The sequence below is a fragment of the Synchiropus splendidus genome, chromosome 1 (assembly GCF_027744825.2).
Source record: "Synchiropus splendidus isolate RoL2022-P1 chromosome 1, RoL_Sspl_1.0, whole genome shotgun sequence".
Lineage (NCBI taxonomy): Eukaryota > Metazoa > Chordata > Actinopteri > Syngnathiformes > Callionymidae > Synchiropus > Synchiropus splendidus.
Genome location: NC_071334.1, coordinates 50,600,566 through 50,624,685, shown reverse-complemented (window position 1 = coordinate 50,624,685; position 24,120 = coordinate 50,600,566). Strand labels below are relative to the sequence as shown.

The window sequence follows — 24,120 nt, the reverse complement described above, 5'->3', positions numbered from 1 at the left end:
CGATCAGAAAGGAGCATCACTCACTGGCTTACCTAACTCCAACTGACGTCATTCCTTTACCTGTCACCCATGGCGTCAGGGTGGGTGTTATCAGAAAATGGATTTCACCGTCACCGCCAAAACATTTGAGGCATTAGAGTGTTTGTTATACCCACTGCACACGCACCACTTTTCCTACGATTTCTGCTGTCGGGACATTAGACTTGTCACGTGAGCAGCTTTCCTAAGAGTAAAAAAAAAAAAAAAAAAAAAAAAAGATATACAACAATGTGTCACGAAAGTGGGCACTTGCATTTCACATTCAGTACTGGGATAAAGGCTAAGCACTAGTGGAGAGCTGAGGATGGGTCACTCAGTGATGGCAGTGCAGCTCTCAAAAAGCCCTCAACTCAGATGGCCACTTGACTGATGAGATATGAGGGATTGGAGGGCAGGTCAGTGGAAAACATCGACAATGGGCTCAAGTAATTACGGCACATCCACATTTTCTTCTGTGCTGAATCTGCCTCAGTGCAGCGTTAACTAATGTGTCTTCGTCATCGTCACTGCATTATACATTTCTGGTTTAAGTGATCAAATGTTCCTGTTGATTACGCGACAGAAGAAATTATGACGAGTTAACTCACAAGTTATGTGCTATAAGCATATTTGTTCCCTGTCTAACTTTCATTACAAAAAAAAGTTATCAGTCGTTTTTGTTGGTCCAGTAGATGCTTCATATACGCTTGCATTCTTGCAATACCCCTCTTCATCCATAAAACTACATCTGAAACAAAAAGTATGAGAGGAGTTTGAGTAGTGGAAAGCAGATGAATAACAGAGGATTTTTTTTTCTGCCTCCAATAATCTGTAATTTTAATTACCAATCCTCACACTCTGCTTTTAATGTCACTCAGCACGCCAATGTCACCTGCGCAAGAGCGGAAGAATGATGGCGAGGTCAGCACAAACACAGAAGAAGCGCGTATAGTCAGACACTGTCAAAAATATGGAGCATTTTTGGTTTGGTTGTTCGGTGCAACAATGTTCTCATCATCATTGCAGCATGTCTTTGATGCTTCAGCAGCTCCATCGCGGAAAGCCATGCTAGAGCCATGGACCCAATACGAAGGTAAACTGTGAATATCCCTGCCTGTAAGAACCAGAGAAAAATCTTTGCGACCAGTCAAGTGCCTGCTCAGCTCGAAGTATTGTCTCCACTGACCAGACCATACAGACTGGTGTTTCCAGAGAGAAACCGTTAATCTGCATGATGAAGGTTAAATATTACTGTTTTATTGTAGTTCATTGTTCAATAAAGTTCAAAAGTTAAAGGACAGCAAAATCTTAAATCATTGAATAATCGGGATGAAGATTTCACTCACAATAATCGCGATTATCATTTTTGCCATAATCGTCCAGCCCTTCCTACTACAAGTCCACAATGCCACACACGCAACCATGTTCATATAGAGCTCATTTAAGAACCTCAGGGTTCACAAAAACATCATATGTCATTCAGTCTCAGTGTTTATTGTTTCTCTTACTCACTGATGTGCGCCCGCTTTCTGACAATGATTTGAACTTGAAGGTAAATACCTACTTTATTTTATTTGTGATTTTTTTTCTATTTGTCTTGCAAAGTAAAACAATTTGAAAAGTTTGTCGTTCATTCATAAGCGAAATTTTTGTTTAAATTTATTTTGTTTATTTGATTACTCGATTAATCAATATATATTCTGTGGAATACTCCATTGCAAATTGATTCGACCATAGCTGCTGCCCTACATAAAACCACAACCAATCACGCCAATCTGGTGTGTCACTAAAACAGTCTAAATGCTGTCATCAAAATGCTCCAAATAAGACAATAAAGTATGAATAAAATAAAGAATGAAATAGAGAGAGAGAAAAATGGATGTGGTCTTAGGAATAGCATTGTTCCGGTGTTCGAAGTCTGAAATTCCCAGCAATTTTCATTCCCATAGGGAACCTAGTAAATGGATACCAACAAATATCTCAACCATGAAAGACCAAGAACAGAAAGATCTAAGCAGCAACTAAGCAACTAAGCAGCAGCAGTGTGGAATAAAATATATTTCAATATAACATATTATATTTCCTGCTGTTTCCTCAGCCAACTGACTAAAGTGCTCTAGCATAAAAGCAATGTAATACTCTTTAGTTCAATGTACATAGTCGGTAACAGAGGGAAAAATATCACAGGTTACTACTCTGTAATTATCTCGTTCTTACAAGGTGACATGGTAACAATTCAGTGTGGACAAAATGAGAAGCTTTTATTTTTTTCTTTTTACATTAAGACAGAATCAGTCAAGACACTCTAACTGAGCTTGCTTTTGAACTCTAGTTTTTTCTTATGTTTGAAAGAGTTATGTCAGCTAAGCATATCTACCTGGTCTCTCTGAGTTTATACACACTTTTTATCTTCACAATAATATATCATGATGATTCACTATATTCTGTATTATTCGTAATCGGCCGAGCATTTAAATTTTTATTCGGCTTCAGCCTAAAATTTTCAGTTCGGTGAATTCCTACAGAAAAGTATGCACAGCACATGTAAGCAAATATAATGTAAACACAGTTCCTCCTCCGAATCCAGTAACTAACAACACATTTGCCAGGATAAACACCAGCCTCAATCATCCTAATGGGTCTCAGAGCTTAACAGGGATTCAAAGATAACCCTTTCCCTAGTCTACTGAACACATGCATTTTCATGCTATTCCATGTGTTGGTCAGTACAGTCTCTCTTGAAATTGTTTTATGATGACAACTATTAGTGGAGTTTGTCTCCAACATCATTATTTGTTCTATCTTTTAATATAGTTATAATAGTTAACTAAGTAGAGATGAGAAATTCAAGTTTCAAGTCTCTGGTAGAACCCGCTCATGTCTGCTAGACTGCTCTGCCAGTTTTATTTAGGGGTTTAATTGAGCCGTCTGTCTGCTGTAATCTTTGTAACAGTTGACTATAACTATGGACCCGTCTGGACACATTTCCAGGGTGTTATTGAAGAAATATTAGAAATAACGTCATTAAATAATCATTTAGTCATAAGCCCAGTCAAAAGCCCACCACACGCCTCTGTCGCGGCTGTCAAACGCCGGTTTTGTCATGTTCATGTATGCAAGTCCAATACAGCAAGTGAGCCGCGCGGTTATCGAATTCATCGTGAGAATTGTCATCATGGAGATCGTGTTTGGCGGTATACCGTGTACGATAAGTTATCGCCCATTACCACTGTATTGGTTCTGAAATTTACTTAATATTGACAGATTTCATGTATTCTGAACTCTACATCAGATTAGAGATACAACAATCCGATACAGTGTGGGCTGCACAGATCAATCTATCTGCAGGTCGATATGGGCATTTATGATGTCATCATGAAAATACACTCCTTTTTTTTTCTTCTTCTAAGACGCTATTTATATACCGATGATGAGTAATATTATTACTCTTACAAAGTTTATGTCACGATGTAGAAATGAAAAAAAGAAAGGAGGCATTTCTCCAGAAAACCACACCACACGTTGTGCAACTCGCAACATGTGTACCCACAAGTTAAAGTTAAAGTTAAGTCAAATCACCAACAACCTTCAACACCTCAAATTTGGCCTCACATCACACCGAACTTGAACACTACCAAGAGGCTAACCGAGCAAATGCTACCCGGAGCAAAGTGCTGGCAAAAGCAATGCTAATGGCTATTTCAGGTTATTCCGGTGATGAGTGATGAAGTTTGCTGTTCACTGAAAAGGGAGTAAGTTATTTATTTTGTGATGAACACCTTGAGTTTTGTATTACTTATTTTGCTTTAAAAGTGGCAATGTTTTCTATGCAGTGTGGTTTTGTATTATTGTTATTTAATATGTGTGTGTAACTAAAAAAAGTTACTTTTGTGTGTGATTTAATTGGGAAAAAAGAAAAGAAAAAAAAACAAGTAAAAATCCATATTGGCCTGTTTCAAAAACTCTTCCAAAGAGCTGAATCCGAGCTTAATGTTGTCTGCAGAAATTGCATCCCTGTCTGCTCAAACTGTTAAATGGACTAGGAAATCCATTCCAAAGTTTGCAACCATTTATCATGCATTTTAGCAGCACTGAGAGGAACATGCTCCCATCATCATTTGCGGCCACCATGTGTTTTTATTCGTTTTGTCATGAGTGGCGAGCACGTGCATGTATGGGGTGGAGCTGATGAGCAGACAGGGAGCTGAAAACTGTCCGAAGTCCAATGGAACAATACGGCGGTGATTCAGCATGAATATAATGCATATTGACAGAACTGTCGCGAGTGCTCTGTGAAAACATTATTTTCTACCTTGCACATTGCATCCACAGCGAAAAAAAAAATAAAGATGACAATAAAAAAAGATAAGCAATCGATACAAACAAGAAGGGCTACTGACCTGTCACAGTCCACCTAAAGTACCAAACATTCCAACACACAGATGTAAATAGATGTTGTTCAATAATTGTCAACTTTACCTGTGACGGACAACATGAGTGTCAGTTGTGTCCGCAGGCAATGGAAATGCTTCAGAAGTTAAACAGATCCCATTGATTGAGTAACCCAGTCTAACAAGGTGCAGTTCTCTACCCTTTACCATACATCCAGTTACATGTGAAAGGGCTGCATGATAATGGCCACATCACAACATTTTTATTGCTATTGTAATTCAAATTGAAAAGATATGCAAACAGCAGACAGCATTCAGTGAAAAAAAAGATAAACAAAACTACAGAATAATGTTTTATTGATTTATCCGAGGTAATAAATATGCTATTAAAAAGCACAATCACGAAGTACACCTCAATAAAAACAATCACTCGATATAGGAATATAAAGAGTTATAACGTCCCTCCCTCTTCCACCACACCACCTCCCAGCCACCAGTACAGAAATGGGAGCATGTTTCCATCAGCCACACATCGTTCTCAGATGGAGGGACGTGCCTCACGTCAATGATGGTCAGAGTACTGTTTTGTTTACATATCGGACATGCGAGAGTAGGTTTCAAATTTACTCACACTGTCTCCAAATTCAGTGGCAAAAACTGCGAGCATCTGGTCTGAGTCTGCAGCCATGTAAATTCAGATATCGCCGAATATCAGAGAAGTTAAGTCGTAGACAAAATTGCAATCACGAATAAAATGCGATTCATTGTGCAGCCCCAACATATGATGTGATGCGATCTTCACTCCATGTGGCTGATCTGTCTACGAACAATATGGATGCACCGCTGTGCAGTGCAGCAGCCAAGCCTTTTCGTTTTCCTCCCCTCCTCATTATGATGCTGCACAGGGATGCACCCATTCATAAAAGGGTTGCTATGGAGAGGGCCAGGCATTCGACCTGAAGGGACAAAAACCTTCTCCAAGGTAACAGCTGCACAACATCCTAGCCAGGCGGCCATCACGTATGCGGCTTGCAAGACAGGCGAACAATTAAAAAAAAAAAAACAATCTCCTGGATGAGCCACTGACAAAATGTTTCCACATTTCATCTAAAGCAAATAAAAGTCAAAGAGAACACAAAAACAAAATGGCAGAATTGAAGCAATGCTTGTATTGAGTATTGAAAGAGGAGTGGGAACCAGGACCCATACATCATTCATGTCAAGGATTGGCGAGTCACGCCAAGCATATTTGCACATGCTCAAAAATATACCAGTGGAATCCAGACACATTTCAGATTTAAAGTCACTAAAAATTATTCTTAACCTTGTGTACAAACACACTTTTATATTACCATCGAAGTGTAATGGATTACAAATGGTCTGTCTGACTCTTCTCCCTTCATCACAAGTCCCCCCGTTGTCCTCGCCTGTCACCCACCCGTCACCCAGTGTCCTCAAACTTCACGGCGAGTTTTGGAGATCCACTATTTGGGCATCAGAGAGGAACCTAACAATCTCTTCTCTCCTCCTTCACTGCCACAGTCTGTGCCGCAGAAAAAAACTTCTAATAGACCAAAATTCAGTTCACCTTCTCAAACTCCAGAAAACATATCAAATATCAGTCTAGTCTAGAAGCAGAAGCATTGACGTTTTGACATTGACTGAACTGGTGACAATAAAAAAGTAAATCTCTCTCCAATCAGCAGCGGTCCGTCTCTTCGTATGTCCGGCCAGAAAGCACAACTTGAGTTCTGTGAACAATGGACTTCAATTATGTTTTTTTTTGGATTTTTCTTGAACACAGGCAGAATACGGTCACGTTCAAGTCCACCTCCAAGACGCGTTTGATAGGTTTGATTCCACTTAGTTTCAATACAGAGCGTTCATTTTTAAAAAATGTCATTTTTCAGATTGAGTGACAGCTCTCATTTAAGCTGTAGCGGTGACATGTCCATTGTGAAATGGGTCGCGATGGTCCCGGTGCCTCAACTCATCCCAGAAGTGTATTTCGACCCCAGAATTTAGATTTCCATTGATGTAGTAGTAGTAGTAGATTAATTCAATGCCACATCAAACAAACCACAAATCTTCTACCTCAACTTGTTATTTTGCTCTCCACACCTTCGATAGAGTAATTCTCTACTTAGTAACTGAATTATTCAATCCAGCCACACGGAGCGTTCAAGTGTTCCTTTAAGACAGTGCCACAACCAAATCAATGGGGATCAACATCTCGTCATCACCATTGAGATCGTCCTCGATCGATGCAGATGTGTGCAGTCGAGTGGAGGAGGAAGGGGCAGAGGGGTGCCTTCTACTTGTGCACAACATTAGACCACAACATCGCAGGACATTTGACTTTGATGAAACAGAATAGTACAGTCAAAACACAGCTATTCAGTAGGGATGGGCAATATATAAAAATCTGCACAACATTCATGGCTATAAATTATTATACTATGCTCACCAGTTACTTAATTCTCAGCATTACTGGAGTCTGTCTCCAACATCAACAAAAGAGATGTTTCTTGTCTCCTGTTGAACCTTTTGCTAAATTGTGGCTGTGTGAGACGAAGAGCCTCCATGGTAGCTAGCAAAAGACACGCTGGGTATGTCTTAGATCTGTTCCCCTTGTAGTGACATGACCTTCTTTTTAAAGCATCTAAGTAAAGGGGAGGAGAACTTTGTGCCTAGGTGGCAGCGCTGCACTTTACCCTGCATGTGGTGGTCTGTGTGGTGGATATGACCGGTTCAGAGTCTGGTTCAGAGCCCACTGAAGACATTATTGTTATATGATATTACATCGGATGTCTTTACCAATCCAAAACTTTGACTAAGAGCTACCACATACGTTACTCACATATGTCAAGTGCCAACGGACACTACATTAGTTATGGAGCAAAAATTCCCCTCTGTTATGAAACAAATCGGTCAGTATGTTGCTTTCAACTCAATGGCTGGATGCAGATGTAGAATCCTGCCACTTCTGACCAGATAAACAGTTTGTTTACAGACAAGTCTGTGATGTTACACCGCAGGCTACAGCCATCAAAGCAGCACCTGAAGCTGCTCTGCACCTACTACCAGGTTATAATAAATATCCCAGCTTAAATCTCAGGGGCCTTCCTCACACTGCTGGGAAGACAATACATCTACAGAACTTTTCCACAGTCAATAATCAATGGCGACTACATAGATCAGGAAACACAAAGTACGAAGCTAGACCTCACAACCCTTGAAGCGCCACCGTCACAAAATTGCAACAAGCGGCGTCACTGCATTTATACGAGCAAATATGGAGCCTGATGTCGCTTCTACTTCACAGGATACAAGGGAGGCTGCTGTTCACTATGGCCGGCATCTGGTGACTTTGGATCACACCGAAGATTCTTCTCTTTCACAGTACACCAATAGCTCTAACCAGTTCCTTGCTACAGCCTTTTGAAGTAGTGGAATATTTCATTGAAAAAAATCAGACGCCTGAAGGGTTAAAGCAAAAGGCCATTTACTGGACCAAAAGCCACAATTACTGGGACTTGGTGTAGTGCAGACATGATCACAAACCTTCAGCAAACCAGTAATTACAGAGGTGGTAGTGCGTGGTCAAAATGCTAGAAATTAGCAGCTTGACTAAATGACTGTTTTCACTTCAAATGCCAAGATGTCAGCTGAAAGACCCAGGAAACAACAGCACACTGTAACTGGAGGTTGGCAGCAGACTGACACGTCTAAATGTCTGAGGTTTAACAGTCACAGTAGATTAGATCAGCTCGTCGCTCGTGGGCTTCCACTGCTCTCTTTCACTCCATGTTTTTCTTAAAGAAGCCTGTCAGATAAGCCTTCAACGATGGGGTCGAGGAGTGGCCCAGTTCACTGAAAATATGACAAACCAGTAACATAAGTAGCAAAACTTTGAGACTCGACAAGAGCCTGAATTTTGGGTTGAATTTCAGAAGCTGCAATCAATTTCGGCATTATGAGTTTTGAATTAGCTGTTCTTCTATTTACTGTACTGAATTTACTGTCTACTGAAGTTTTACTCTATACCCTTGTTTGAAGATGTGTTAGATAAAACACATCGGAAATTTCACAAGAAACTGGTGAATTTTGACATCAGTCTTAAAACAGTTTGCACATAAATCCACATCTTCCAACTTTTACTCAAACTCTCCTATTAATTCTATAAGTGTTGACCCGCACCAATGGAACAATTCAAAAGGAATTTCATTTGGGTCGGTGAGACGAATTATCTTTTTTGTCAGTTATTGGACAGGCGCATTAATTCATATGACCCCGATCTTCTTGAACTGCCAGTTTGCGGCAGGTTACTGTGTCAAATATCACATATTCCACTTCTGACTAGTACTGGCTGATATATCATTCAGTTTGAACGATTATTTAGCCGGACACCCATCTCCCCAGCTTCTCTCATTATGTCCTGGAGCACCCTCACGCTGCACCACGCTTCGAAAACTGACCGGTGGGAAACTACTGTGGAGGGTACAGTGAGCGCGCTACACAGAGTGAGCCACTCAGCGCTAATACAAGCCACTGTTGGCTACCGACACGTTCCAGTTGGTATTCAGAACCTCCAAGGAGCAGACGCTCATCCAGCGTTCTGAGTCACAACAGCAATGCTAACTGCTTGTTGGCGATGTTTCTAAAACCAGCCATTATTTGTAAATGGGTAAATGCATAAGAACAATCGCTTGCGCCCACCCTAGATGGGGTGATAAAATCAAGCACTCATTCATAACACTGCAGAGACGCAGGAAGAGCGCTCAAATATATGTTTTATAATAAAAGAAGTAACTTCTTCTATCACGAAAAAATGAATTAAAAACTTGGAACATCTTACAAATCAGAAACACAGAAACATCTTTGCATCCCAGCCAAGTCCTCTCACCTCTCCTGTCTCCACTGTTCTCTGAAGCCTGACCGTACAGATTGGCGACGTTTCTAGAGAGGAATATTTCACCGACATGAAGAAGGTTAAATATAACTGTTAAATTATTATTTAAATTTTACACATTGTTTTATTGTAGTTCACTGTTCAATAAAGTTTGAAAGTTTAATGACAGCTAAATCTTAAGTCATTCAATCATCGTTGGAATAATCGTGATTGTGGTACGAATCAAAATAATCATTATCATTTTGCCATAATCGCCCAGCCCTAGCATGAATGTCATTTTCTTCTTGCAAGATTGAGCCACTCTGCAGGATTTGGTCGCTCTGTAAGACTTCCACAGCCGTGTGGTCACATCACACGGTGAATCCCCATTCACTGCCACTGGAGCCTCACAGTGACCGGCAAGGAGAGCAGGGAGATGCACGGTGAGCGTCATTCAGATATGATGAGATCAGGGACCTTCCCAGCGCTTCAGCATTGCAGGCGCCCTGTAGCAGTGTTTCCCCCAAGTTTCTGTGTTTGCAGGGCCGGACCTAGCAATCTCTCAATGTCAGCTGTGGTGACCGGTGTAATAGTTTATAAACATTCCAAACAGTGACAGGAATTTAGGAATAGGCATAATTCACATCGAGGAAAGGAAAGTGTATCCATGCTGAGAGCGTTGCAAACGGAGATGAGGACTGAATTCGCGCAGAGAGTGGGGAGAGAAATGGCACGTTGACGAGTAAATGGGAAAGAAATGCGAAGGTTTTTGAGTTGATTTAGCAGAAGAACAGTTTAAAGAGATATTCCACCAGAAAGGGAACTTTCTTCTATGTTGCACAATGTTTAAAATTAAATCGAGGGGGGAGGGCTGTGCAGTTAGGGGGACATTATGGGGGAAAACAGTGTGCAGCGTAGGGGAAAAGAGCCCTTGGGCTGAAAAAGATGATCTGTCAAAGTTACTTCTCAAGTTAAAGGGAGGCACTCCTGAAAAGGTCACAAGGCAAGGATGCTCTCAACAGGTAACTCTTAAGCAGTGGTTTCCACAAACGCCTGGACTCCACCCACTCAAACCATCTCTACAAATAATGCAAGTAAAGTAATAACACTAAAACCAACCAAAAATTACCCCTGGAAACCTCTTAAGCAACCGTAGCAATCTTCATCTACACGTCAACGAAACACATGTAAACTAGATGTTCAAATGCCAAGGTTTAATCGTCCACACTTGCTCATGCTAAGGTGGATGCAGGGTGGAACAGAACGCAGCCCATCAAGAAGCGACAGAGAAACATTGGGGAACGTTTTGTCCTTAACTGAATTGGTGACAGTAAAAACGGTAGTTTTTAATCATGCAAAGTAAATCCGCCTCCAATCCAACCCGTCCTCACATGGTCTGTCTCTTCATACAGTATGTTCGACCGGAATGTGCGGCTTGAGTTCCGCGAGCATCAGACTTTCTCTGCGAATAACACTCTGAAAACTGTCGCGGTCATGTCCACCTCCATGATGAGCAAAGTCTTGTTTCTACTTTGTTTTTATTGTTTGCTCATGTAAGATTTCATTTTTAACAAGAGACCATTTTTCTGATGGCATGGCAGCTTTTATATAATATTATTATTATTATTATTATATTATTCAGTACTAGAAAAACTTGAGGTCAGAATGCGCTACCCCTGTACCTTCTCCACTGATAAACACAGAGTCATCATGAAGCGATAGTCTTTCCTACATGACTGTATGTCTAGTGTCTGACAGCGACTGAACCACAAACTACTGCAAAGTTTGTGCAAAAGCATTTGAAGTAGAAGTACAACTGTGCAGCAGCGCAGTAGGAGGAATGTTATTCACAACCACGCAGCCTCACAATCCTCACATGCCGATGAAGAAGCTGAGGTGCAGACTACATGACAGAAAAGTCCATGTAAAGAACTTTCCCCTACAGCGCTCTGCATCTTCAGTGGTCTCACGAATGGATTATCCTGCCGACATTTCAGTCCAATTCAATATCACGACTCATTACAACAGTTCAGATACAGAATTCTACTTTTGCACCAATAGGCTAATCAGATAAATTCCAATTCTCTTACTTTACCATCCATGATCTGTTCTCTTCGTCATCTCACACGCACACAAAAAAAACGCATTCTAGTTAAGACCTCTAGAACGGTCTTCCACACTTATGCTAGCTTTGCTTACATTGCCCATTTTCTGTGAAGTGGTTGGGAGATGGCAGCGTTTCAGTGGCTCCCATGTCTTTAGCGGCAGCAAAACCAGTCAAAGCAGGTTGGTCCTTCACAGGCACAGAGTCTATCGTTGTTTTAGGCTGGTTCCACTGTGTAGCTGTTGCTGACCTTAGCATCACTGGCTGATGCTGGACACAGCTACACAGTATATTTACACAGTAAACCACCTCTTAGTCCTGTTGAGGGTTGGTAGTCGGGGCGAGAGGCAGGAATACACCCTGGACCCATTCACACACACACCTAGGCACTAGTGAGCGCATCTTTGAACTGTGGGAGGAAGCTGGGGAACCCGGCAAAAACCCCCACACACACAGTGAGAACATGCCACGCAGAATGGCAACCAGTCCAACCCGAGAGAACTTGCAACATACTTGCTCCACCATGTGTTAGACTTCATAAAATCCAAAATGAGGCCAGTTTCCCTCTTTCAGCTCACGGGGAGCATTTTTCATCATCCACTCCATGAGGTAGCCTTAAACCTGTCGCTTACGTTGTGAATGACTTAGCTATGCGCCATGTCCTTGGTATAGAAAGTTGAAGCCTGGTAAGTGTAACGTTAACTTCTTAATAATAATAATCCATCATGTCCTGTCATTGCATTAACGCAGAATCGTTCATGTCTGCATCACTATTTTCGACTATTTTCTGCAACCCTAGTCCCCAACTTGTGGAGCACCTCACCAGTACAATTGTAAAAGATTGCTAAAGAGCAGCAGACAGTGTTTTTTGCCAACCACAACACACCTGCAGGTGTAGAAGACTTTGACAAGAAGTTGACGGGAGGGACAACGGTGACAGCAGAACCCAGAGTGTCGACCTTAGTGGTCTACCTTAAAAGGTGTTGCAAGTCACGCTTCACTAAATGATGACAAAAACAGCTAAGAATCCTGTATCCTTATCCTTACACACTTGTACTTCCTGTTCCTCTATTTCCTGTCTGTTCAATAAATATGTGCACAGAGATCATAAGGTGAGGATAACATCACACATGGGTTTCCTGTGGTTTTGACGCCCTCTCTGTCAGGGTTGGCTTGAATGAAGACCATCTGGGATTGGCCAGAGCTTCTGTGAATGAAGCTGGAGAGCGTCATTCAGCACCATGGACAGCTCCTGTTGCGCTGTGGAGCTCCCCACGGTGCTGAACCAGGAGCAAACACACACTGAGGTAAGCAGCCGACAAGCAAACAGGCAGCTTGGGCCCGTCTAAGGCGTGGTGCTAAGCAAACACGGGAAATAAAAAGCTTCCGCCACATTAGTCAGGGAAACCACCTCTTGACTTGAATGAAAAGCTCTCGATGTGGAGTGGGGCGGCCATTACGAACACCTGGCAGACTGCGACAACACACACACATACACGCTCTCTACCAGAGTTGTTTGCAGATACCATCACCCCCCTCGACACCAAACAGCGGCTATAAAATCCCTGACGACCTCATCTGGATGGCCGAGATTGAGACCGGAAGTGCCTCCCTGCCCCAGATTGCAGGGGGAAAGGAGAAGCTTCCACATTAGCATGAGGCCTAAGACGAGGAGGGGGGGAATGAATGAACATGAGGCCCTAAGCCGGGAGTCTCCTTGAATCTGTCATTCGTCTCCATGGCGACAGGAGGAGGAGAACCAAAATCTGGCATCTATCTGGGCCCAAATCAACAGATGGCCACCGAATCGCCCCCCCACCCACCCACCCACCCTTCCTCTGCAGCCTACCTTGCACTGCTCCATGCACGTCCTCACTGAATAAGCCCCGGGCTCGTATTTCTGAGTCAGGAGCTCAAAGTCCTCGTACTTCTCATGGGCGTGCTGGTCGTAGCGCTGGTACGCCTGGACGCACAGGCTGCATCTGGCCGTGTCGCCGTCGGTCAGCACGTCCAGGCTGCAGTTCAAATTGTCCGGACTTGTCGAGCCGTTGAACAAATCCAGCAGTGAGTAGGAGTTACAAAAGGAAAGGTAGAAGCCGCTCATATTGACGGTCCGAGTCCCGTCTTGGCTGGAGAGGCCCCTGCACAAGTGGTCCGCATCTGCGAAAGTGAAGCAGTTCTGAGACAAACTCTCGTGGTGGCAAGTTTCCAGGCGCCACACGCGCTCGGTCGTGTTTCCTATAAAAATAGCATCTGGGTTTTCTCTGAGGCTGCTGTGTGCTAAGTGGGTCTGGGGTGAGAGGAGGTGGGAGGGGGAGAACTTGTCCCGGGTGCGAGCCAGTTTGGCCTCGGCGCAGAACCACAGGTGATCAGAGAGGAGGATGGTGAAGAACAAGAGGGATGCCAAGGACAGTCGCCATCTCTGCGCCCTCTCGGAGTCGGTGAATGGCTTTGGGTTGTCTAGCCAGATGTGGAAGCCGTCGTCATCTTCTTGCTGCCAACACGTCCCAGCACCCCTGGTCATATTTTGGGAACCGGCCGACTCCACCGTGGGGGCTCCTCTGCCGCAACAGTCATTGACGTGGGCTCCGCTCAGCCTCTTCCTCCCCTCGGGTGTCGGCTGGTGGCTTGTCCCGGCTGGCCTTGGCTTTCAGCGGTAATTCCCATGAAAATAAGCGCTGGTCAGGTGGGAAATCAGACGCTGGCGACCACGGGCCGCATCCTCCATGGCTGACCGGTGAAGCCGCTGTCCTCCCGCCCGACCTGAGCTCCGCTCCTCTGCGTAGCCTCGACTCCTTTTCCACAAAGGCTCGCCGACGCGTTCACGTTTTCCCCGGCCTCGGTCGTGCAGGGACAAGGCTACTTTCCTCTTCCAACATGGCGAAGCCGTCTGGCTCGGTGTCGGCAGTTGGGCCTGCAGCCTTTTACGGACCTGTGTTCTTGTTCAAGCCCTCACCGTCTCCATCTCGCTGCCGTTGTCAAGTTGCCGCCATGTTCGCCAAGAGACGGTGTTTGCAGGAAGCTGCATGAAGCTCCTTATCATTCGCGACTGTGCTTCCGCCGCTTCCTTACGAAATAAAAGTCCAACACGTATCGCGCGTTTAAAGATCATTTGGACTCACACCTGGGATTCAGGAAGAGAAACATGTAAGCGATCATCTGAATTTCAAACAAACCAAAACACAGTGTACAGCCGCTTTAAGAGGACTAAAAGTGCATTTTCACGCATGCAGGCTTTGAAAGTGGGACTCGTCTGTCATCGAAGGTACAGAGCTACTATTTCGAAGGGGCGACACCTACCACCTCCGGTAATTACACTAGCTTGATAGACCTTGTCCATCAAGGCGAGGGTGCGTTTCTCCACACTGAGGTCAGTCAAGTTAGAAATTGTCTGCAAAACATCTTAAATTATATATTTTGAAAAAACACTGTCCAGCAGCATCCACAACTTTCACTTTGTATAATTAAAAATTACACATAGAATACATGGAAGAAATGGAGCCCTTGCTGGTGTTAATCCATCAAATGGGGGCAGCCAAGAGTCACCAGATGTCATCGTGGTCAGAGGGGAACTATCCACCCCAAACCACCAAAAACACGCTTTATAGCGTATGGGTTTCTTTTAATTGGCAGCTGAAATTACAATTAATTAGTATAAAGAAAAAAAAAGTAACACATTCATTATATATGAAGATCCCGGTACATGCAAAAATATGGTTGTTGTTTTTGTTTGTTTGTTTGTTTGTTTGTTTGTTTTTGAATGAAATGATCCGGCAGCAGGTGCACATGGGTCGACTTACTTCTTAGAGAAAGGGTCTCAAACTAGGTATCACTAGGTATCCCATGTGGCATGGGTGTGCACCCGACAGGTCAGTTCCTCTTTCATTCAGATACAGCACAAAGGTATTTGAATTTTTCTATCACAATTTTGGTGGACGAACTCATGGCTTCATGATACCAAGTGCAATGCAGGCTGGCCAGGGCTCTCCTAGAAAGCCTGAACTTTTATTCAATATGCAAAGCTAAAAAAAAAAAAGCACTCAAATGGCATCAAAACATTGCAAAGATTATTTGCAGGCAGCGCAGCCTTTGTACTCTGCAGTGCATCCTGGGACGCCTCTAGACAGGAATGTTGACCAACACATTATTCAAGACTGGCACCATTAATGTGGTCAAAGACAATGTTGAGTCAGGTTGATGGGTAGATGAGGTGTCCTAGAAGTGATGTGAGGTTTCATTGAATAAGTTGTTCAAGTCCAAGCACTTTCCTGTCTACAGTGCCATCTGGTGGCCTCTGAAAATCAGGACACTGTTTTATGAAACCTCACAGTTTGTGGTGCAAGTGCTCTTTTTTAAATGAGCCTTGTATCGGTCTTGAGCTTTGCATTTCAACACTGAATTGGATTTAAAAGAACAGCATTTCTAATGCATTTAAGTAAGTACTTCTCCGTTGGTTATGTATAAAACTGAATTAAATGATCTGTTAGGTGTAAAAAAAAAAACCCAACCTCACCAAGACCTTCTCTGGTGTCCCCAGTCAATCAAGTTTGAGACCCTTGGTGTAATGGCAGCGGACCGAATTATGTCATAATATTTCAGCTTTAAGTGCAGTCGATATTGTAGTTAATGATAATATCTTACAATCCCGACCCAATTTCAGCATCCTGTTATGATGTCATCAGTCGTGCCCCTCCTTAGCATTAAAGGCCAGTGAGCAGAATCGGCAGGTCACAGCCTCAGGATTTGGATGGAGAATGACAGGCCATTTCCTTATGAGCGCCATACACTCTCTGGATCATGAATAAAGAGTGGCAGATGAATTTCCTGGATGTGAAGACAAATTAATATTTCTCCTGTTGAAGAAAATGTGCCTGATTTAATCCCAATAATACAAGTTGACTGGCTAATTGTAGCCGCCTGGAGCTTCTGCTTTGTCTCTACAGGAGCTCATTTATCTCAGCCCAGTGCAGCCGCTGGTCGTCTCGCTGCTCATCCAAGCGTGATTTGACTGAAGCTTCCACAACATAAAAATGGGATTAATTATCCCATTTGAGGCTTGGCGTACGACATAAATTAAAATACAAGCATTTTCGTGGCCTTGCCTCTTCACCGTGCTGCCATATCAAGACAGATAGAGCGAGTCATTGTACAGAAATAAGCACAGGTTGAGCACATTTAATGAAGGCCTGTCAAACACTCCGCATCACCTGGAAATAGTCCAGAGTGGGCGACTGCCGACTGAGGCGCGATAAACTCGAAGAGAAACTCCTCCATCAAGCTTAAACTTTTGGATCTCTTGGAGTGAAAATGGTGTATCTTACAGGGGTCCCGGCCGGTGTTAAAGGTCATGTGCGACAATAGCATGGAGCTCTGAATGACTATTTCAATTGTGAAAGCATCAAAATCAACCGCAGATGGACAAGTCTTGTCAGGTTAACTGACAAATATTCAGTCCTGTCTTGATCTTAATCCTGAAACACATTGTACTGACCTGACCTTTACTACGAACCTTGCCACATCTTGAACAACAGACCGGTCAGACCACAGACCAGACTCTCCAGTGTGGCTCAACCGCAGTTGTCACCTGTGGAGGGCAGGGTCTGCAGAATTCCTCTGAACCGGCTTAAGCTGACAACGAAACACAGGTCTACAGGGATCTATTGGGCATGTCGACGGCCGCTGAGTGATTAGAAAAAGGTACCTCATCAGCTGCGCTTGGAAAATGAATTCACGTGGCATTTACCCACAACAATGCCCAGGGCGCCACTGACAGCTCTCTGCACCCGGGAGGACGAACTTATGAAGGTTAGAACACATCCAGGCGTCCCGAGATACACACTTGACATTCAGTGAAGACAGGAGAACTGGATGACTTGTTTATTGGGAGGTTGGCACCGGTTGGACTCAAGCTGAATCAAAGCAAGCTGATGTAAGTTCAGTTTAGAGAGTGAGCAATGAATGGGAATCAAGGGCTCTGAATTATGATTAGCTGAAACAAAGGTCGCTTTCTTATTAATCCATTCATCCTCGCTCACTTACCTGTCGCCAGGTCGCGGTGGCAGCAGCTTCAATAGAGAGTGTCAACTGCTCTCCTCCCGGGTAACATCCGCCCGCCGGGGATCCCGAGACGCTCCCTGGCCAGTGAAGACATACAATCCCTCCACCTGGTCCTGGGTCGACCCCTTGGTCTCCTCCCAGCTGGCTCCCACGCCTGAGACCCCTCCAATGGGAGGCGTCCGGGGGGCATTCTTATGAGATGCCAAACCACCTCAACTGACTTCTCTCAACACAGAGAAACAGCGGCTCTACTCTGAGTCTCTCCCGACTTCTCACTCTAGGGGAGACGCCTGCCCCCGGTCGGAGAAAACTCATTTCAGTCTCTTGCATTCAAGCCTTTTGGCTCAGCTTCTGCCGCCATCTCCCAACCACCTGCTTTGCACATTTAATATGACACAAAGAATCATTTCAAGAGTCAAATGAAATAAAATAGTGGTTCAGAAAAATTCCTAAGATCACACCCACTCATCATACTCCAACATATAATATTCTACTCAAAAGACATTTTGTTTCCTTTACTTGAAGCTTTGTGGCAACTTTTCTGTTCAAAATTATACTGTAATTTTTGGTTTGGAAAAACATATAGGTAAAACAGAGAACGGAATTGAATTAAAACAACTTTATTAGATCAGCATTTTTATTTTACAATATTTATACATTCAAAATTCATTCATTTAAAATTGTTAAAAAATGCTTCATGAGATTTGTCCTTAAAATGATAAAGGCTTGGCTGCTTTTCAGTTAAAACACATGTACAAAGCGATTAAAACCTGCAGTGAGTCATTTTAAACCAGGTAGTTGTTGTCGTCCATCAGGTGTCCTGCCTGGATGGAGTCAATCACCCAAGAGTCTCTAACAATCTTAAACTTCCCTGTAAAACGGCGCCTTACTGCCCTCAAATTTAAAAGCCTTGTTTCCTCGGAAATAATGACATGTGACACCCCTTCCTCCAAACGCTTCACCACAGTACCACCATGATAGCGAAACTCCAACTCCCTTATGTCTAATGGACTGGCCTCCATGGCAGAGCCAGGGTCTCCAATCTGCGTGTAGATGTCCATGTAAGCTCTGAAAGGCCTGAACATGCTGGTGGAAAGCTGCCAGTCGTACTTGTCCTCCACCAGTCCAACGTCAACATCCATGTCTGCGACAGGAATCCGACTGAACACCTCTTGTAGCTGCTGCTTGTCTGTGTCCACGAAGTAGCTGTCGCCGTGGCTGTCGTACTCCTTGGCAAAGTGCTCTTTGGTGGACGGTGACATGTGGATCATGTGACGTGGCTGCCATGGCAGCACTTGCTTCTGATCCAGACACTCCAGCAGCCAGGTGGCCCAGACCACGTCGTGCTGGTTGGAGGAAATCAGGTTCTTCACACGCATGTTCTCCAGGCCCACAATTACACAGTAGGTGTCCCTGCCAGGGTTCTGCACCACAATACCACCGCACCTGTCAGCAGTACAACAGTAAAACTTGTGAGACTGGTGGCATGTGCGACCACAAAAATACCCAATCATCAACACGTTTGGAACAGTACTGCTTACAGGACCAGAAGAACACGAGTGACGGGTAGATGAGGCATCATTAAACAGTGTTGCAGGGTGGATGAAACAGTGTCATAATTTTCAGAGGCCACCAGATGGCGCTTTTGGCAATAAAATGATGTGAAGTTTCATTAAATGTGTTGTTCAAATCCAAACATTTTACAGCAGACTGCACCATTTGGTGGTCTTTGAAAATCAGGACACTGTTTCATGAAACCTCATCTGCGTTCTTAACACTCCCTAATAAATCACAACCAGTTAGAATAATGAAGACATTTTTTCCAATTGAGATGAAAAAATAATGTGTCACTACACAAAATCGAGTCAAATCTAATTTAAAAATTTGAATTACTACAACTATGTTGCTTGCTTTCCATCCTTTGAACACTAGATGTCCCCAGTGCAACATTATGGGGACAGTTGTTTTGACATAGTGTGTGTCTGAACATAACTCACAATACATCAGGATTTATTTCTAATTATGTTCAAATAAAAAAACAAATAAAGTTTTACCTGACCACGCCCCTTTCCAGCTCTGACTTGGGATGCTCGTCTGTGCCATTGAGGATGCAAAACTCCACATCCTCAAACATATCCATCTCCTTGGCGACCCCTGAGAGGTCTTGACTCTTAAAGTGGTCGACAATCCCGACGGCTTTTTTGGGTTTGGCTTGTGGCTTGCGCTTCTTTCTCTGTGGTTCGTCTTCACCGATTTGAAGGTGGCGTGAGGCCAGCTTCCCGGAAGCCTTACCACGGAACTGGTCCAGCTCAGCCAGAGTCATGCACTGGTACCACTCCTTGTCCTCGCGGATTTTCTCAATTCTGGGGAAGCGCAGTGTGCAGTTGGTCTTGTACATGTCGCTGGAGACGATCTCTGCCGCCTTGACTTGGAGGATCACTGAGTTACAGGGTTCGATATAGACTTCTGGCTTCTCAGTTGAACACTGGATGGACGCTGGAGGATTATTTTTACGGTAGACTTTCCAGTGCTTGGCCAGCTTCAAGCCAAGGTCGTACAGCTCCTTCATGGTGTAGCCAGAACCAACACGACAGATGGAGTGAAAGACAGAGGGTTTCTCGCCAGGTTTGGGAGCTTCTGCAACAGCGCAAAGAAAGTGGGACATCATCCCGCCTCTCCGTCCTTTACCCCAGTAGCCTCCGACAATCAGCAGGTCTAGCTCATCCATCAGTCCATCCACATATTCCGGCTTTATCTTCAGCCACCCCTCCCCTCGTTTGTCTGGCTTATAAATAGAGAGCGGATCCTTCACCATGATCCCCTCCTCTCTGTTGTCAATGGCATCGTTGAGTGAATTCACCACCTCTTGCATAGTCCTGGCCTCTGTCTTTGCCACCCACTGAATCCTCCCTTTAACCGGGGTGAAAATTGTCTGCAGCATCTCGTACCGCTTCTTCAGCGTCTCTTTGCCGAGTTTTTGGTTATTAATAAGCAAGACGTCAAAAACACAGAAGCATGTTTGTAGCTCGGAGTCTTCCATCAGCCTCTTGATGTCAAATTTACTGCCCTTTTGCATGAAGGTCTCTGTGGTGGGGTTGTAGGCCATCATCTCTCCATCAAGGATGCAGCTAACAACATGGCTCTTGAAGACATTGTGGATATAGGGAGTCAGCGAGCCCTCTAATGGTGAACCTCCAAACTGCTGAGTGTATTGAAAAGTGTTTCTGCTGAAGTACTTGTACACATCACCGTCTTTGTGCAGCTGTATACGTTCCCCATCCAACTTGGTTTCTATGTAAAAAGGACTGTTACCCATCTGCTTCTCAACATTTCGGATGTTTGCCACAGCAGCTAGCATGGGCTTGAAGGCAGAGAACAGCCCAATGGAGACGTCACTTAAGGAAACGGAGGGGTTGTGGAGCTGCCGGCAAACATTGTTCAGGTCTGTGTTGACGTTGTACAGTTCAGCAGCATCGGGATGAAAGACTTGAAGAACAGTTTCCTTGCTAATCCCGACCTTCATGTCCTTCAGAATCATCCGGATGAGCCATTTCTGCTCCAGAGCTGTGCTCTGCGTTATGAGGTGCAGCAAGCTCTTTTTCACTAGATCCTTTTTCTTGCTGGCGTTATTCATGGCAACTGAATCCAGGAAGTCGTTGACGTCTTTGATGCTGAGGTTCCCCTGGTTGGTGCAACGTTTCTTCAGGACAAAGTACGCCATGCTGGCGAAGTCGCCAGCGTCCCCCTGAGATGTGGTCGGTGCTCTATAGTTCAACAGTTTATTTGCCTCGGGGCCGTTCTTCGGCAGGCCTAACACGTCTATGTAGAGTTTAGCCAACATGCTCTCTTTGATGCCATAAGCCATTCGCTCTCGTTCAAAAGACGGGACAATGAGACGCATTGCTGGGTAAAAGGAGTCTTGTGTATTTTGGCCATTGCCATGCAGTGCAGAATGGAAGTTTCTCCAAGACTGGATGAAGTCTCCAAGGATTTTAGATTTCTCCGGGCGGAGTTTGGACTTCTGTATTTTCTCTAGAACAGTGCACAAGTCGACAAAGGGAACCTGAGCCGCCACCGACGACTGACCAGCAGCCGTGTGGCTCGACGCTTCTGCCATGATTGTATCTGTCAGAATAGATATCAAAAATTACTGATAGTTGATGATTACAGGGGATGAGTTTTGGCTGTCATTCACTTCCTCAACTCTCTTTGGGATTTAAATAGAGAAAGAAAACCTTCACAGAATAATAACCTTCTCGGAAAAATAACAATAACGACCCTGTTAATAAGAGTGTATAGTCCAGCTGACAAACCAGACAGAGATGAAAACAAAAAAAAACAATAACATTCAAGCAGTTCGACTACCAGATTCAATTTAAATCTTCAGTGTAACACATGCTGCTTGTTCAGGTTTGACATGGTGAGCTGTTGTTCTAATATCAAAGCAGCGGTTCAATGTTTTGCAGCTGTAAACAAAGTACAAGCCTTTTGGCATATATACAGCGCAAACGTTTTCTGGTAATAACTAATATTATAATTCACAACGTATAAACCGACACAAAAGGAATGAACACGGACCAAAAATACAATCACGTAAAGCGCAAATCACATAAAGTGTAATATCGCTAAGCGTAACCATTATAGGACCGTGTGTCCAGTTTGATCAGCGTGTTTTAACGATGCTTATTCGTCAAATGCAGAACGGCAAATCTGCAGACAAACTTTAAGCCCCATGGTATTCACGTTTTAAAATAAAAGCTCCGTTGCCCGATGACGCTTTTAGGTGAACATTACGTCAGAAACACACTTCATTTGAAATAAGACTAATCCGCATGTGCCTGTTTATATTTCAGTAAAATTCTCCAAGCAAAGCAAACACAACTATCGAGAATTAAAAACACACACAACAACCATTGAAGCCGACGTGACAATCTGTTGGGTTTAGGAAATGAATGATACCGAATTATGGCAAAATCCCAAACAATGTGTTTACAGTACCCCTTGTCTTCTCAGGTGAAACTTGACAGCGTCGCACGACTTCCTGGTTCACAAACGGTCCCCCGGAAACCACGAGTGAAACTAGTTCCGCTGACGAGTCGACGTTTGTCTTTAAACTATTATGTTATTGTCCGTATGAACATGTTCATCTAAGAAGTAGACGTTGTTATGAAGTAGTTTTCTGTTGAACAACAGTTTAATCTATTAACCCAACCGTAATTAACATCGCAATAAAATCCGGGAGGAACATAAAAACTGCTGAGCAACCTCTGACTGAGAAATCACCGCGCTGTTATGAGTGTCACCACATGAGGTCGCCCTTGTGCCTGTGCCACCAAGAGCAGGTTGTTTACGACACTGCAAGAACCTGGAGCCAAAGAGTGAGTCGAGAGTTAGAAAACACAAGGATGTTTACGACTTTACAAAAAAAAAAAATAGTGACTCACTTCCCTCCGGTTACTGTATCAGGAAAAGCAGCATGACTGTACTCATGACTGTACGCTGTGTGGGTCGTACTTTCTAGTCTCATATATATATATATATATATATATATATATATATATATATATATATATATATATATATATATATATATATATATATATATATATATATATATATATATATATATATATATATATATATATATATATATATATATATATATATATATATATATACCCTACCAGATTAATACTCATACATATTGAATTGACAAGTACTGGATGTTTGACACAGAAAAATAAATGAGCTGAGTAATGCTTATGTCATTAATTTGAAGCCTTCTACAGTCAGTACACACTTGTTTTGACTCTCTGAAGTGTTCGCACATCTTGTTCCAGGTACATACCGTTCCAGTTAAGTCATGTTAGGTTATTGTATTGAAAAAAAAAATGACCTACTTTAATGAAGCACCTTGACAGCAACATCAAGGAAAAGCTCAGCACATTTTTTGGAGGACATTCAATTAACAGATGTAGCATTACAATATATTTACAGTTCAGAGTCAGAAAAAAAATATTAATCCCGAGGGAAATTTTGCTCGTAATTTAACATGTTCCATAAACAACAAAAATATAAATATAAAAATGTACAATATAAAATGCACAATACAAAATACTCTTTTCAGTGCAAAGAGAGTGGATGCATAAACTAATGTGATTTGTTGAACAGTGATTTCATCTTCAATGGGATTGTATGTTTCATGGCATGATAACACCAGTGTTTATGATCTTTCAGTCATAATCATGGAGGTAATGAGAGGTTGAGGATGAAACATTATCAATTACGTCTCATATTTCCGAAATACAACATAGACTTTACATACAAACTGTTAAGGCCGAATGTGTTCATTTGGTATTGACCCTCACATGTTTGCACTTTTAGAGGATCAGTGCATAGTAGTCTTTGTAAGTTGTTTGTGTAAACAATTGAATATAAAGTGAAAATGAAAGAGTGGCAGAAGTATTTTTTTAAACCGGTGAGTCATCGGTACCTGAAATCAGTACAGTCAGTGTACTCGCCCCTTTTTCACACTTTTATTGGACCCTATGGGCCGAATGGCAGCGAAATATGAAGCTTCTTCTCTGGAGGAATGAAACACTGTCTGAACGGTAACAGCATCACTTCCTGCAGCCCATATTTGGTGATACGTGTTACCT

At 43.2% G+C, this 24,120-nt stretch overlaps 2 protein-coding genes across 3 annotated transcripts in view; both read right to left on the bottom strand.

Annotated features, from left to right (window-relative positions):
* Nucleotides 1-14,411, bottom strand: part of nalf1a (NALCN channel auxiliary factor 1a) — a 33,593-nt gene extending 19,182 nt beyond the window's left edge. Inside the window, exon 1 of the mRNA XM_053877860.1 lies at nt 13,254-14,411. Coding sequence (XP_053733835.1) covers nt 13,254-13,928 — 675 coding nt within the window. The 5' untranslated portion in view covers nt 13,929-14,411. The remainder of the gene's footprint in view (nt 1-13,253) is intronic.
* A 3,708-nt stretch (nt 14,412-18,119) lies between these two features.
* lig4 (ligase IV, DNA, ATP-dependent) lies at nt 18,120-22,520 on the bottom strand. 2 transcript variants are annotated; one of them, XM_053879422.1, is made up of 3 exons: nt 22,460-22,520; nt 19,516-21,586; nt 18,120-18,907 (listed from the first exon to the last, which is right to left on the bottom strand). In XM_053879422.1, the coding sequence occupies exons 2-3, from the start codon at nt 21,576-21,578 to the stop codon at nt 18,247-18,249; spliced, it is 2,724 nt and encodes a 907-aa protein (XP_053735397.1). In that variant the 5' UTR covers nt 21,579-21,586; nt 22,460-22,520; the 3' UTR covers nt 18,120-18,246. The 2 variants fall into 2 exon arrangements, with proteins under 2 accessions (XP_053735397.1, XP_053735405.1); XM_053879430.1 differs by having other exon boundaries at nt 22,421-22,465.
* Between the last annotated feature and the right edge of the window lie 1,600 nt (nt 22,521-24,120).

Coding starts and splice junctions, on each gene's coding strand:
- lig4 (XM_053879422.1), bottom strand. CDS start 21,578: ATGGCAGAAGCGTCGAGCCACACGGCTGCTGGTCAGTCGTCGGTGGCG. Junction 18,908..19,515: donor CTGGAAAGGGGCGTGGTCAG/GTAAAACTTTAT, acceptor TACTGCTGACAG/GTGCGGTGGTATTGTGGTGC.